Source organism: Topomyia yanbarensis, chromosome 3 (assembly GCF_030247195.1).
Source record: "Topomyia yanbarensis strain Yona2022 chromosome 3, ASM3024719v1, whole genome shotgun sequence".
Taxonomy (NCBI): Eukaryota; Metazoa; Arthropoda; class Insecta; order Diptera; family Culicidae; genus Topomyia; species Topomyia yanbarensis.
Window position 1 is genome coordinate 52,591,100 of NC_080672.1, and position 12,105 is coordinate 52,603,204.

General features: G+C 40.1%; 1 protein-coding gene across 4 annotated transcripts; it reads right to left on the reverse strand.

The window, feature by feature from the left end:
* Positions 1 to 9,342: 9,342 nt before the first annotated feature.
* Positions 9,343 to 11,472, reverse strand: LOC131688708 (ficolin-1-like). Of its 4 annotated transcripts, XR_009305289.1 has the most exons (6): positions 11,292 to 11,472; positions 10,946 to 11,242; positions 10,253 to 10,879; positions 9,637 to 10,188; positions 9,496 to 9,584; positions 9,343 to 9,438 (listed from the first exon to the last, which is right to left on the reverse strand). XR_009305289.1 is itself a non-coding variant. In XM_058973161.1 (4 exons), exons 1-4 carry the CDS (start codon positions 11,438 to 11,440, stop codon positions 10,017 to 10,019), a joined length of 1,245 nt encoding a protein of 414 aa, XP_058829144.1. In that variant the 5' UTR covers positions 11,441 to 11,472; the 3' UTR covers positions 9,445 to 10,016. The 4 variants fall into 4 exon arrangements, 1 of the variants encoding a protein (XP_058829144.1); XR_009305288.1 differs by having other exon boundaries at positions 9,496 to 10,188; XR_009305290.1 differs by lacking the exon at positions 9,343 to 9,438 and having other exon boundaries at positions 9,445 to 9,584.
* Positions 11,473 to 12,105: the final 633 nt, after the last annotated feature.

Sequence of the window (12,105 nt, forward strand, 5' to 3'; positions counted from 1 at the left end):
CGAGGCTAAAGTTGTACTAAATCCTTGCCCGGTCTAACGGTGACAAATGCGGTGGGGCTGTGAATCGTGCCAGTGCCAGTAGGGATTCCCGAAAACGACCACCCACCCCGTACGTGGGGTTTCCGCGAGATTGCCGGGTGCTCTCTGGTCGGAGAGACTCTCTCGTTCCGGGAAAAACAAGGCAAGTTATAGGGATTGCTCGAAAGCAGCTGATCTGTTGCCATCGTTGGACTGAGCCTTGAGGATGTTGTTATTAGAAAATGAGAAAACTTGAAGGAGAGTGGAAAAGTGATCGAGAGTGAGATGTTTCCATCGTGAGAAAATTTACACAGAGAAAGAGAACGGCTTTTGAATTTGATTTACATGCAAGAATCAGGAGAATGGATGATTCCATAGAATTTCCTGGTCACCGTTGAAATTGTAGCGCTGGCATCGTTGAGGAGTTTGATTTTGTGATAGCTGAAGATATCATCAAACTTCCATAGCATGGCACAAATATCTCAAGTAACAAAACCAATTTTAACGTAGGGGAGCCCGGGGTTAGTTGGCGGTGCACAGTGTTTCCAAATGGGCAAAAACGTGATCGAAATTGTTTTGACTCGAAAAATCGATTTTTGAGCTATAGTGTCTTCAGCAAAGTTTGTATTTTATCGTATTTTAGAAGTATTAGTTTAGTGATTAATCCCCCTAAAACTGAGAATTAAACTGTTGTTTAGTTATTTATAAAAATAACAAAAATTGCATTCAGTAAAGTTCTAGGGATATAGTAAGCAATAACTTTGCTGAAGAAACTATGTGTCTATCTGTTGATTTTTATAGACATTTGTGGAGTTTTCTGCGACACACCCCTGAAAATCACTTTTTTCGAGATTACTTTTTCTGGTGACTTTTTAATTCAATTCCTTTATTTGATAAGACACGTTTGCGTTAGCTTAAAGGTGCCAATTTTGTTTTGTTTTACATTTAAAATTACTTAAAATTAGAGGATTACATATTGATTTTTTTAATGAAACTAAGGAGATTTTATAGCTATCTTATACTATCCACAAGGGGGTAATTTAATTTTCGTAAGATTAAGGGGATCATTTAGTTTTTATGGCAATATGGTTTGACATTTTAAACAGGGGAAATTATTGGAACAAATAATTTTTAACTAAGGGGGTCAATTTTACAACTACAGGTCGGACTCGGATTAACCGGGGATTTAAAAAAAAATTCACCCCGGATAATCGAATCACCCGGATAATCGAGTCAAACTTTTTTTGTGTTATTTTATGAATTTAGGCTTCATTCGTAGAGAAATTGGATATAAAATGGTCAGGGTAAATTTTCCTATTATAGTAATCGTAAATGTACCTATTCTGGCCCTAGTCGATTTTTCAGACTTTCAAGTGCTTTGTATTTTCAGTTGGTTTTCATTTATTGTTTATATTGGTAACGAGTTAACGGTATGTCTCAGTTGATTATAGCTATTTGTGCAAGAATTCTTAGACAAACTCTTAAATCAGGTGTGTCTTTTGCGTTACAAGTCAAACTCGATTACCCGGGGCTTCGATTTTCCAAGCTAAATGATTCGATTACTCGAATACCAGAAAAAATAAAGTAAGTAAGTTCAGTGGTGATCTTGCGTGGCTTTTCTTTTGTCGGTTCCCACGGTAAAGCTGGACAAGTCTGTCTATGCCAAGGGACATGGTGGTGAACTCGAGTGATTCGTAGTTATGCTGCCTAAGCTCGACCCTCATCAGCAGAAGACAAAAGTTAGGCCCGTAAGATATTAAGCCTGTTCCAATGACCCTGACACTTCTAGTTTTCCGATCTGTATACTTCACATCCTTGCTCTTACTTGAGTACTATGGCTCTAATTTTCATAGCTTTCCCTACCCAGTAATCTCTAGCTAATTGAATGTCGTTAAAATGTAAAAAAGTAAGTAAGTAAGCTGGGAGTCGTCTGTTTCTTAGCTCCAGTTTAATTTACGTGGTGGTGTCACATATCACAGATAACATTGCTTTTAACCGTCATCCTAGTTAGAAGAGTGTGCGTTGTGCCTCCATAAAGAGATCCTTGACCTTGTCCTTATAGCATTATTTAGTTGAACAATGTCGGACCGGATTGTCAGGGATCACCTGACGCATGTAGTCTTCGCAAACTCTCCAACTCATGTTTGTCACCACCGAAGGACTACCAAAGGTTACGTAGATGATGGTTCCCGGCACTCGCCTCAACGAGAAGTACTGCTGGCGCCCTCTTGACATAGCCTAACATCCATCTTTGTTTGAGTTACCCAAGAATTTAAAGCGGCTCCAGTGACTCCAATGGATCTCTAATTAGAATCTTATTAACCTTGACTAACTTTTTCTACCACGTATACTGCCCATAAAAGCATGAGTCCCATATTGAAAAAGAGCAAACCGAGAAAAACGCTATTTAAAATTTGCATTTTCATTGAGCCTTATGAATGGGACAAATATGGGTTGGTATTTGTTTCGGTATTTTCTGAACAAACCTAAGAACCTCTTTTTGCATGGTGTTTCAGTGGTGAAACAGATAACAATCCAACAGATAACTCATTTTCGACAAAAATCCATATGAGACTCTTATGCTTTTATGAGCAGTATAGGGCTCCAAAACTATTTTTCCTTCCTTGGCGTCATGAAACATGAACAACCTGGTTTAAAAATAATAGGTACTTCTATTACAGTATAGCTGCTCAATATTTACCTTCCGATCCAATTGCATGAAAAAGGTTTTTGAGGGCAGTCTGAATTAGAAAGTTTTATTAGTTTTCAATAATATTGCCAGCCTACGAAAATATTCCAAAATTTCATTTTCGCCTTTATCAGAAACTATCCATGGCAGCACTGCTACAGCGAAACCCAATCAGATTAATTGTTCTACTGATAATATTTACAACTTTTAATGCTGAAATGAAAGATCTTAGTTCCAGTTATTAGCCTTACTTGTAGTTGTAAACATTTGTTGTGTAAACCAAAAGTTATAGTTGTTTAGAAACGTGGTTGTTTATCAACCATGACGGGGTTAAAGATACTATTGGAATTCTGAACAGGAGTAAATTGTTGCGAGAAGAGCAATATTGTGTTTAAGTTCACTGGAACTCAGAGCAGGATATTTATTAAAATTTTACGTCAGATTTAATTGAAAATAGGACCTTGATTCTACCAGAATCTTGAATAAATCATAATCTTCAGCAGAATTCTTTCTTGAGAAGGATTCGACCATACCTCTAAGAAGCTTTTCTCTAGAATTTTGCATCAAAATTCAAAGAAAAACACCGTAGAAATACCGATAAGGATACAATCGAAATTCTGAAATAAATTCTATTGGAATGCTAAGAAAACTTAAACCCTGGAAAGTATCCAAACAGAATCCTGAGAAGCATGTCATCATTATCCCAAGAGAGTGCCAGAAACCGACCGAGCAAAGTAGGAATGACATTTTAAGCATCAAAAAAGCCGGCAGTAACCGATATGGGTATTACTAGAAAAGTGAACAACTTTTAGTTTAAAATTAAAAAAGTTGCATATTTGGTAACACTGCCGTTAAAGACAAATTAGAATTTTTTTTCTAGATTGCTTGAACAAATCCTTCAAAAATCATCTCGCTGATTGATTCTAGTACGAACAGTACCAGAAATATAATCCGAAGAAAAACTTTTTTTAAACAATTTGTTAAAATTAGGAGTGTTCCCATGGACTCAGGGGTGGCTCTATCGACGCAATAATTTAGGTTATTATATATTGGCTCTAGATGAACAATTCCTTCGAAGCTGGTTCCAAACCGTGAAGGTTGATTCCAAGTTTTGGTTTTTTTTGGTCACTTTACGCGGAGTAACCGATGTATAAGCTATTTTTGAGGTAGGTCAATATTTGAGAGAAGGTTTACCCCGTTTCCCCGAAAAAAAGTTCTATTGACTGCAATGATCGAATTAGCACTATAATCTGACATTCTAGTTGATCTTTTTTTTTTTTTCAAAACACCCGGATAATCATTTTCCCCGGATAATCGAATCAAGGATAATCGAATCCCCGGATAATCGAGTCCGACCTGTATCTTAAAAGTAGGAATAACTAAAGGGCGCTATTGAATTTTGTAAAGATTCGGGGAGATTAATTAGAGATTAGTTAGAGTTGGGAATTTTCAACGAGAACGCGAAGATATTTGAGGGGGGGGGAGGGGGGGGGGAGGGGGGGGGGTAGGGGTTATACTCCTGGGTATAAGAGTCATGGGAGAGAGGGTGGACAAAGATGACAGGGGGAGAAAATTATAAACTTTCAATTTCAGGCATCGGGAGAATCATGTGCTGGGACGCTTCAAGGCGGCAGAGGTTTCGATTTCGTAGTACGGCGTAGATTGGCAACACTTCGAGTTGCGCGTGTGATGTTCATACTGTAGGACCCGTGTTTGTTGGCTCATTCGACAGAAATGTTTTGTGTCGCCTTGGAGTCGCATCAAACCTTCGTGGGGGTATGGTACAGGTGGAAGAGAGCGTTTGTGAGAATGATGAGAAATAAGAAGGGGCTGTTAAATTTGTATATTGATGGTTTTTAAGAAGGTTTACTCCGGAGGGACATATAGAGAAGATTGCGGCTTGCCAGCACATCTCGAACCGGGACGATGGTTGGTCTTCCTCGGGCCCGCAGGGAATCCATTAGACGAGACCTGGAGGAACTGTACTCGGTGCACGCCCAGACAATGTGCTCGATGTCGTGATAGCCGTCGCATCCAGCGTGTAATGGTTCGCCATGAGTCGGGACATCACAAGAATTAAGTCACGACCCACATCCATCCCCTTGAACAAAGGTTTCGTCGATACCTTGGGGACCATCGAATGTAGCTAACTCCCCATTGCTCCACGAGTTTTGCCAACTGTCGAGGGTTCTTTGATGAGTAATACTGAAAAATTCGCTGAAGCGAATTGGTCTTTCATAAACGCTACCTTCTAGGGCACCCACCTTAGCTAAGGAGTCCGCCTTATCATTGCCCGGAATGGAGCAATGAGAAGGGACCCACACCAAGGTTTTCTGGAAAAATTTGTCAGATAAAGGACTCAATAGCTCCCGTATTTTACTTAAAAAATACGAGGAGTACTTTCCATGTTTCATCGAGCGAATAGCGTCAATGGAACTGAGGCTATTCGAAACAATGAAGTAATGGTCTGCGGATAGTGTGTCAATGACCCCAAGGGTATACTGAATAGCAGCTAGTTCTGCGGCGTAAACTGAAGGAGGATCACTGAGTTTGTAGGAGGCGGTATACTTTTGATTGAAAATACCGAAGCCAGTGGACCCTTCGAGGCTTGATCCGTCAGTGTAAACATTTTAGAACAGTCGACTTCTCGGAATTTATTATAAAAAATGTTTGGAACCACCTGTGGGCGTATTTGGTCCGGAATTCTACAGATCTCGTCTCTCATGGATGTGTCGAATAAAACAGTAGATTCAGAAGTATTTATGAAATGCTCACGGTTGGGATTGTAAAAAGAAGGATTAATATTCTATGCCATGTAGTCAAAGTACAGGGACATGAAACGGGTCTGAGAATTGAGCTCAACAAGCCTTTCTAAATTTTCAATCACCACCGGGTTCAAGATATCGCATCGAATGAGCAATCGATATGAGAGTTCCCAAAATCGATTTTTCAACGGGAGAACGCCCGACAGCACTTCGAGACTCATCGTATGGGTCGACTGCATGCACCCTAAGGCCATACGCAAACAACGATACTGAATTCTTTCAAGTTTGATGAAATGTATGTTCGCGGCGGATCGAAAGCAGAAGCATCCGTATTCAAGTACCGACAGTATCGTTGTTTAATACAACCTGATTAGGTCTCCTGGGTGGGCACCCCACCATGTTCCGGTTATTGTACGAAGAAAGTTGATCCTTTGTTGGCATTTCTGTTTCAGATACCGAACATGGCATCCCCAAGTACCTTTCGAGTCGAACCAGACCCCTAGATATGATACTGTGAAGACATGAGCAATAGTTTGATCCATTAATAGAAGCTGTAGTTGTGCTGGTTCACGCTTCCTAGAGAATACAACTAGCTCAATTTTCTCCGTAGAGAATTCGATACCCAGCTTAATAACCCAAGCAGACAAATTGTCCAAGGTATTCTGTAATGGTTCTTGTAGATCGACAGCTTTGGGTCCCGTTACGGAAACCACGCCACCGTCGGCAAGTTGCCTTAACGTGCAGGAATTGTCAAGACATTCATCAATGTCGTTGACGTAGAAATTGTATAACAGTGGGCTTACACATGAGCCCTGGGGAAGACCCATGTAGCTAAATCGTGATGTCGATAAGTCACCATGCGAAAAATGCATGTACTTTTCCGACAACAGGTTTAGTAAAAAGTTGTTTAATGTCGCTGAAAGACCATGCTGGTGCAGCTTCTCTGAAAGAATGTTGATCGAAACTGAATCAAAATCCCCCTTAATATCTAGGAACACTGATGCCATCTGCTCTTTGCTAGCATAGGCCATTTGAATTTCGGTTGAGGGCAACGCAAGACTTGGCTTTGCGAAAGCCAAATTGTGTATCTGACAGTAAGCCATTTGCTTCAACCCAATTGTCGAGGCGGGATAGGATCATTTTCTCGAACAACTTCCGGATACAGGATAGCATTGCGATCGGTCGATACGAATTGTGGTCATAGGCTAGTTTTCCTGGTTTTTGGATGGCGATGACCTTCACTTGCCTCCAATCGTGTGGGACAATGTTAGCCCCAAGAAACTTTTTAAATAAATTAAACCAGCGTCTCTTGGCAGAGTCTGCCAGATTCTTTTACAAGTTAAATCTGATTCTGTCTAGCCCTAAGGGCCTTATTGTTACATGACAAGAGAGCAAGTGAGAACTCCACCATCGAAAACGGTGTTTCGTTCGCGTTATCGTGAGGGGACGCGGCACGGTAGATCTTCTGTGCCGGGGCCTCGGCAAAATCGAATATTCCATGCTCTCGTTAGTGCTGTTTCGATTTCGTAAGCGCCGGGCCATGTCCCAAAGAGTGCTCATCGCTGTTTCTCTCGTTGGTCCGTCGTCGAACCGGCGCCAGTAGCTACGTTTTTTGGCTTTCATCAAACTCTTCATGCGTGTTTCCACCATCGCGTACTGTCGGTAGCTAGCTAGCAGCCCGTCGTCCCGCAAGGTCTTATACGCAGCGGCCTTCTCCACGTACATGTCTGAGCACTCTTTGTCCCACCATGGATTAGGATGACGCCCGCGAGAGTTCGCGTCTGGTACGCGTTTAGTCTGAGCTTGAATCGCGGTATCGAGAATCAAGCCAGTCAGGAAACCGTACTCTTCCTCCGGATTAAGCTCTTGAGTGGACTCGATATTGCCGGATATCGCGGACGCGTGGCTCTTCCAATCAATATTTCGTGTGAGGTCATACGAAACATTGATTGCATACGGTGGTCCTGAACCGATAGCAATATTAATTACGATTGGCAGATGGTCGCTGCCGTGGGGATCAGAGACTACCTTCCACATGCAATCTAACCGTAGCGATGTCGAGCAGAGGGACAGGTCTAAGGCGCTCGGAGGCGATGGAGGGGCCGGAATCCGTGTCATTTCACCCGTGTTCAAAATGGTCATATTGAAGTTGTCGCAAAGCTCATGGAGTAGGGTAGATCGATTATCGTCATGAAGGCAACCCCATGCCGTACCGTGGGAGTTGAAGTCACCTAAAACTAGCCTCGGTGCGGGGAGGAGTTCCGCTATATCGCAAAGTCGTCGGTAACTAACTGAGGCTGTAGGTGGAAGCAATGCAAAGGTCTTTGGCTTTAATTCTAGTTCGGCAAGCGACAACTTCAATGCCCAAAAGTAAGAGTCTTCTCGATCCAAGCGAATAATGTTAAAATCGTGGAAGTGTAGGTCTATTTCTTAGGTAAGCCATGTCTCGCATAGTTCAAATGCATCGCACTTCAAGTTATTTATATGATTTTAACCGTTATGTGTCCTACAAAAAACACCTTTAACAGGCCGACGTGGGTACCCGGGTACCCACAATATGAAATGCTCATAACTATGGCTTCCTTTAACCGATTTGGACACTTCTTGATGTTTTGGATTCAGAAAATCGTCCACTTTTTAATTCTATAAAATTGAACGGGATGAATGGATCTGGTTCTTGGTAATCAGGATTTTCCGGAGTAATGTTCCAGTACTAGGGAATGATTTGTAAGTTTTGATAATATCCTAGAAATATAAGTATTAAAACTCTTTAAATTGAATCGGAAGTCTATTTTTTTGTTGCGGGACCCTATGGCAGTTTGAAAAATGGAATATAAATGGAATGCCCACTCAGTGTCCCACGGGAACCTGCTCCGGAATGTCCGTTCCGGGGTCAAATCACCAAGATGTTCCAAAACCACGAGATATAGCCTACTGATGCAATTCCAAGAAATTTGATATGTATTTTGCTAGTATTCCATTAAAATTCACAAATAGTATCCCAGCACTGGAACATGCTTCCGAAAATCCAGATTCCCGCGAAACGAATGCAGTAACCCGATTCATTTTTACCAAAGTGGATGAGTTCCCGAATCCAAAACTCCCAAATGTATCAAAATCGGTTGAAAATTACCTTAGTTATTGGAGTTTCAGTTTTGTGGGTACCTGGGTACCCACGTCGGCCTGTTACGGAGTAAAAGAATTCAGGAGCCCTTCCTCACTCCCCCTTACTATATCAACAGTATTATTAACCCAAAAGCTTGACTTTGTGAAGTTCTAAGATGTCACAAAGTTTTAATTTCCAGCTATGGATAAAACATGGGAATTTCATTAATTGAAACCTAAAAAGGTACCCGGGTACCGCGTCGGACACATAAAGATTAAAGATGCATACAAACATATATAAATAATAAAATTTAACAAGAAAAGTACTTCGTACACCTTTTCACACAAGATTACATTCACTATTGTTTCGTTATTCGCAGAAGATGTTTTAATAAATTTGGCCGGCTTTTTGACCGGAATACTTCTCTGTGCGTTGTGATGAAACATGTCCATGCAAACTTTGCTTTTAAACATTGAAGCACCCTTCCATTTTGTTAAATGGCTACATCATGCGTTTTTAGGGACCCAAAATGTCGGGTGGTTTCCATTTTTTCGACTTCAAAAACATATTTTTTTAATTTGGTTTGGGGGGGGGACGCCTGGTGGCGTGGCTAAAAAGTCTGATATATAATGAGAAATGGTGAAGTAAATACGTATGCCTTTCTGTGACTTTTTTATTTATTTTTTTTAATTCTATTATGAGTGAAAGGCGATTACAGGAACTTATTAACATAAACAATACAATATGTAAATAATTAGATGAAACCGGACTTCAAGAAGCGTGTTACTTCAAGTAACGTGTGGCCCACTGTTTCTCGTAGCAGATCGTAAATACTGTTGTAGTGTGATGATCAGCTGTAGCTGAAATTTTATTTATTTAGGTATAGATGTACAAGTTCAACAGTAAGTTCTACTTACAAATTATAGTGATATGGCTTTAGATGAGATGAGAATCGATCTCATACGTCCCTCTTAGTAGAGCTCAACCTAACCTCAACTGGTACCTACTGTAATACATACAAATTGTAATGATTTCTTGGCTGTTCGATGGTAATTTACCTCTCCAAATGGATCTTTAGTGACAAATCCTTTCTGCTCACTCTAAGTGTTTATCCGTTTAGTTTAGCTTAGTTTAGTTTAGCCTAAGTTATAAATTCACGCATGTTTAGTATATATAGGATCAAATTAATCTTGTTGCTACTTACTATTTTAGGATAATATTAATTTAGAATATTTATAAACTTAGACATTGTTATCCTAAACTTTACTTTTAGCGAAATAGGGTATATTTTAATTTAATGTTTAAGAAATCTGGCGATATATAATTTTGGGAAAAAACTGCTTCGTCATCTGACACCTTCACTGCGTTATCTCCCTTGAACGATTATTCGGCTTTCTGTTGTGATCATCATATTCCTCGATTGTCTTCGATATTGTCGTCAAGGTTCCTTTCGCAAATGAACTGCTAAATTGGCTGCATTCTGGCATCGTAACAAAGCGTATTTACGTATCATCATTTTGACTGATGTCAATGGATGGGCTTCCGATCCGAAAGAGCCCCAAACTAAGCTCTTCTTATTCCTCTGGGAAGACAATTTTCCTGTTAGATGACTGGAAAATAAAAGTTGTTGCATCAACCTGTAGGTATGGTAAATAATACGAAAAATGAAATCACCTATCTAGATCATCGTGGTACCACCATCCACCTCCGTAATGAACTGCATTATTTCCGTTGTATGGATCATTGTCAACATCGAATGTGGTGAATTTATGTTCCACATGCCGGGACAGTGAATCCCCTGCTGATCCAGAATAATTGTCCGCATGGTCGAGCATGTACATTTCATTTTCGCCGCCAATTGAAAACCATGAGTATCTAGCGTACCAATTGTCGTTGTCGAAGTCGACCATATCAATCAGCAGTTCATACTTGGCCTTTGAAACTATTTGATGAATCTGTTCCAGACCCATCCAGAAGTCCCCTCCAATATCACCAAACCCATTCTTGTAGTCAGCCCAACTGCGATTGAAATCAACCAATCCCTTGGACTGTTGCATTATCACCAACCAGCCACCGCCATATTGTTGCTGTTCACAAAATACCGTAACTAACTCAGAACCCTCTCCGTTGAGTTCTAGCTGATATAGACCGGAAACTTTAGTTGGTTCTTCTTGACAATTTCCGAGTGCTCTCTCGGTAGTTGTAGCATTAGCATTTGTGCGCTTCTTTGGCTGCAGCTCAAACAGAGCACTCTTTATCGAATCGTGGTTTGAACAGATTGTTTGAAGTTCCAAAATTTTTCTAAACGTCATAGAAAAAAAAAACATTTCGTGCAACCAAATTGATAATCAATCATAGGGCACTAACCTGGAATAATCTTTAACATCGGACATATTTTTAGATAACGAATGCTCCAGATCTTCCATCAAGTCGGTGGTATGCGTCGCATCCTGTGCCACGGCAGCATTCACGATAGACAAATTCCCGTTGATCAAGGTCACATGATCGGATATAGAACTGTCCAGTTGGCGAACCAGCAAGACAGTTTTCTTGTCCGAGGTTTCCAACTTCCATTGGAGATCGGTTTGGCTACTTTCAATGCGACGTTGATTATTTTCAATTATCTCAGCTTGCTCCTTGATTTGCACAAACAGCTCTTGAAATCTTGAAATTTTAAGGTTAATTGAAGATTTAAACGTCAAATAAAACTTACTTGAATTCGAGAAAGTCTAATCTTTCCAAAACTAGCTCATATCCAAAACCGCTATTTGCTGGGTAAGTTTCGTTCGTTTGTGTTCCGGTGATGATTTGCAGAGTGCAAAAATGCAGGACTACAACGAACAATATTTTTGTGAATTTCATTATCACTGACGAAATTTTTAGAACTTGTCAGTTTGCTGTAGCGACTAAGAATGAGCCTAGAGAAATCAAATGGTAAAATAATTATGTATAATGTATGTGAGCGACTGCAGGAAACTCTTATCGCTTAGCTGAAAACAAGTACACAGGATGTACGGTAGCTAGCCCCATTCTAGACTTATTGTGTTCGGTTTTATCAGTGACATAACAAAAAAAATTTCGTTAAGCTTTTTGGCGCCAGGAAAACCAAAAGCAAATTGCAACTTGCAAACTAATAATCAATGTTTTCGTTAGACTTACGCTTACAATACATCCTGCAAACTCATACCTCAAATAGAGGCAAAAAAATATTTATACTCGCGATCATGAAAAAAAATTTAAAAAAATCGAATAGGTTCGATTTTGAAATACTTACGTTTGCTTATCGAGACATAACCACGAGTTTGCAGGAATAATGGAATACACAGTAGAACTAATTATATCACAATATCGGTCTGTTTGCCGTAATCAAAACTTTTTGATCCACTGAAATTCAGTTACCATCATCAAAAAAATTCCTTACAGGAAGAACGTGCTACTCTCGTTCAACCAGAAAGTGTCCCGGTAGAAAAGTTTGCGCATGCAATGCTGTCATGAATGCTTATTTTTGTTCTTATTTCTTAATTTTG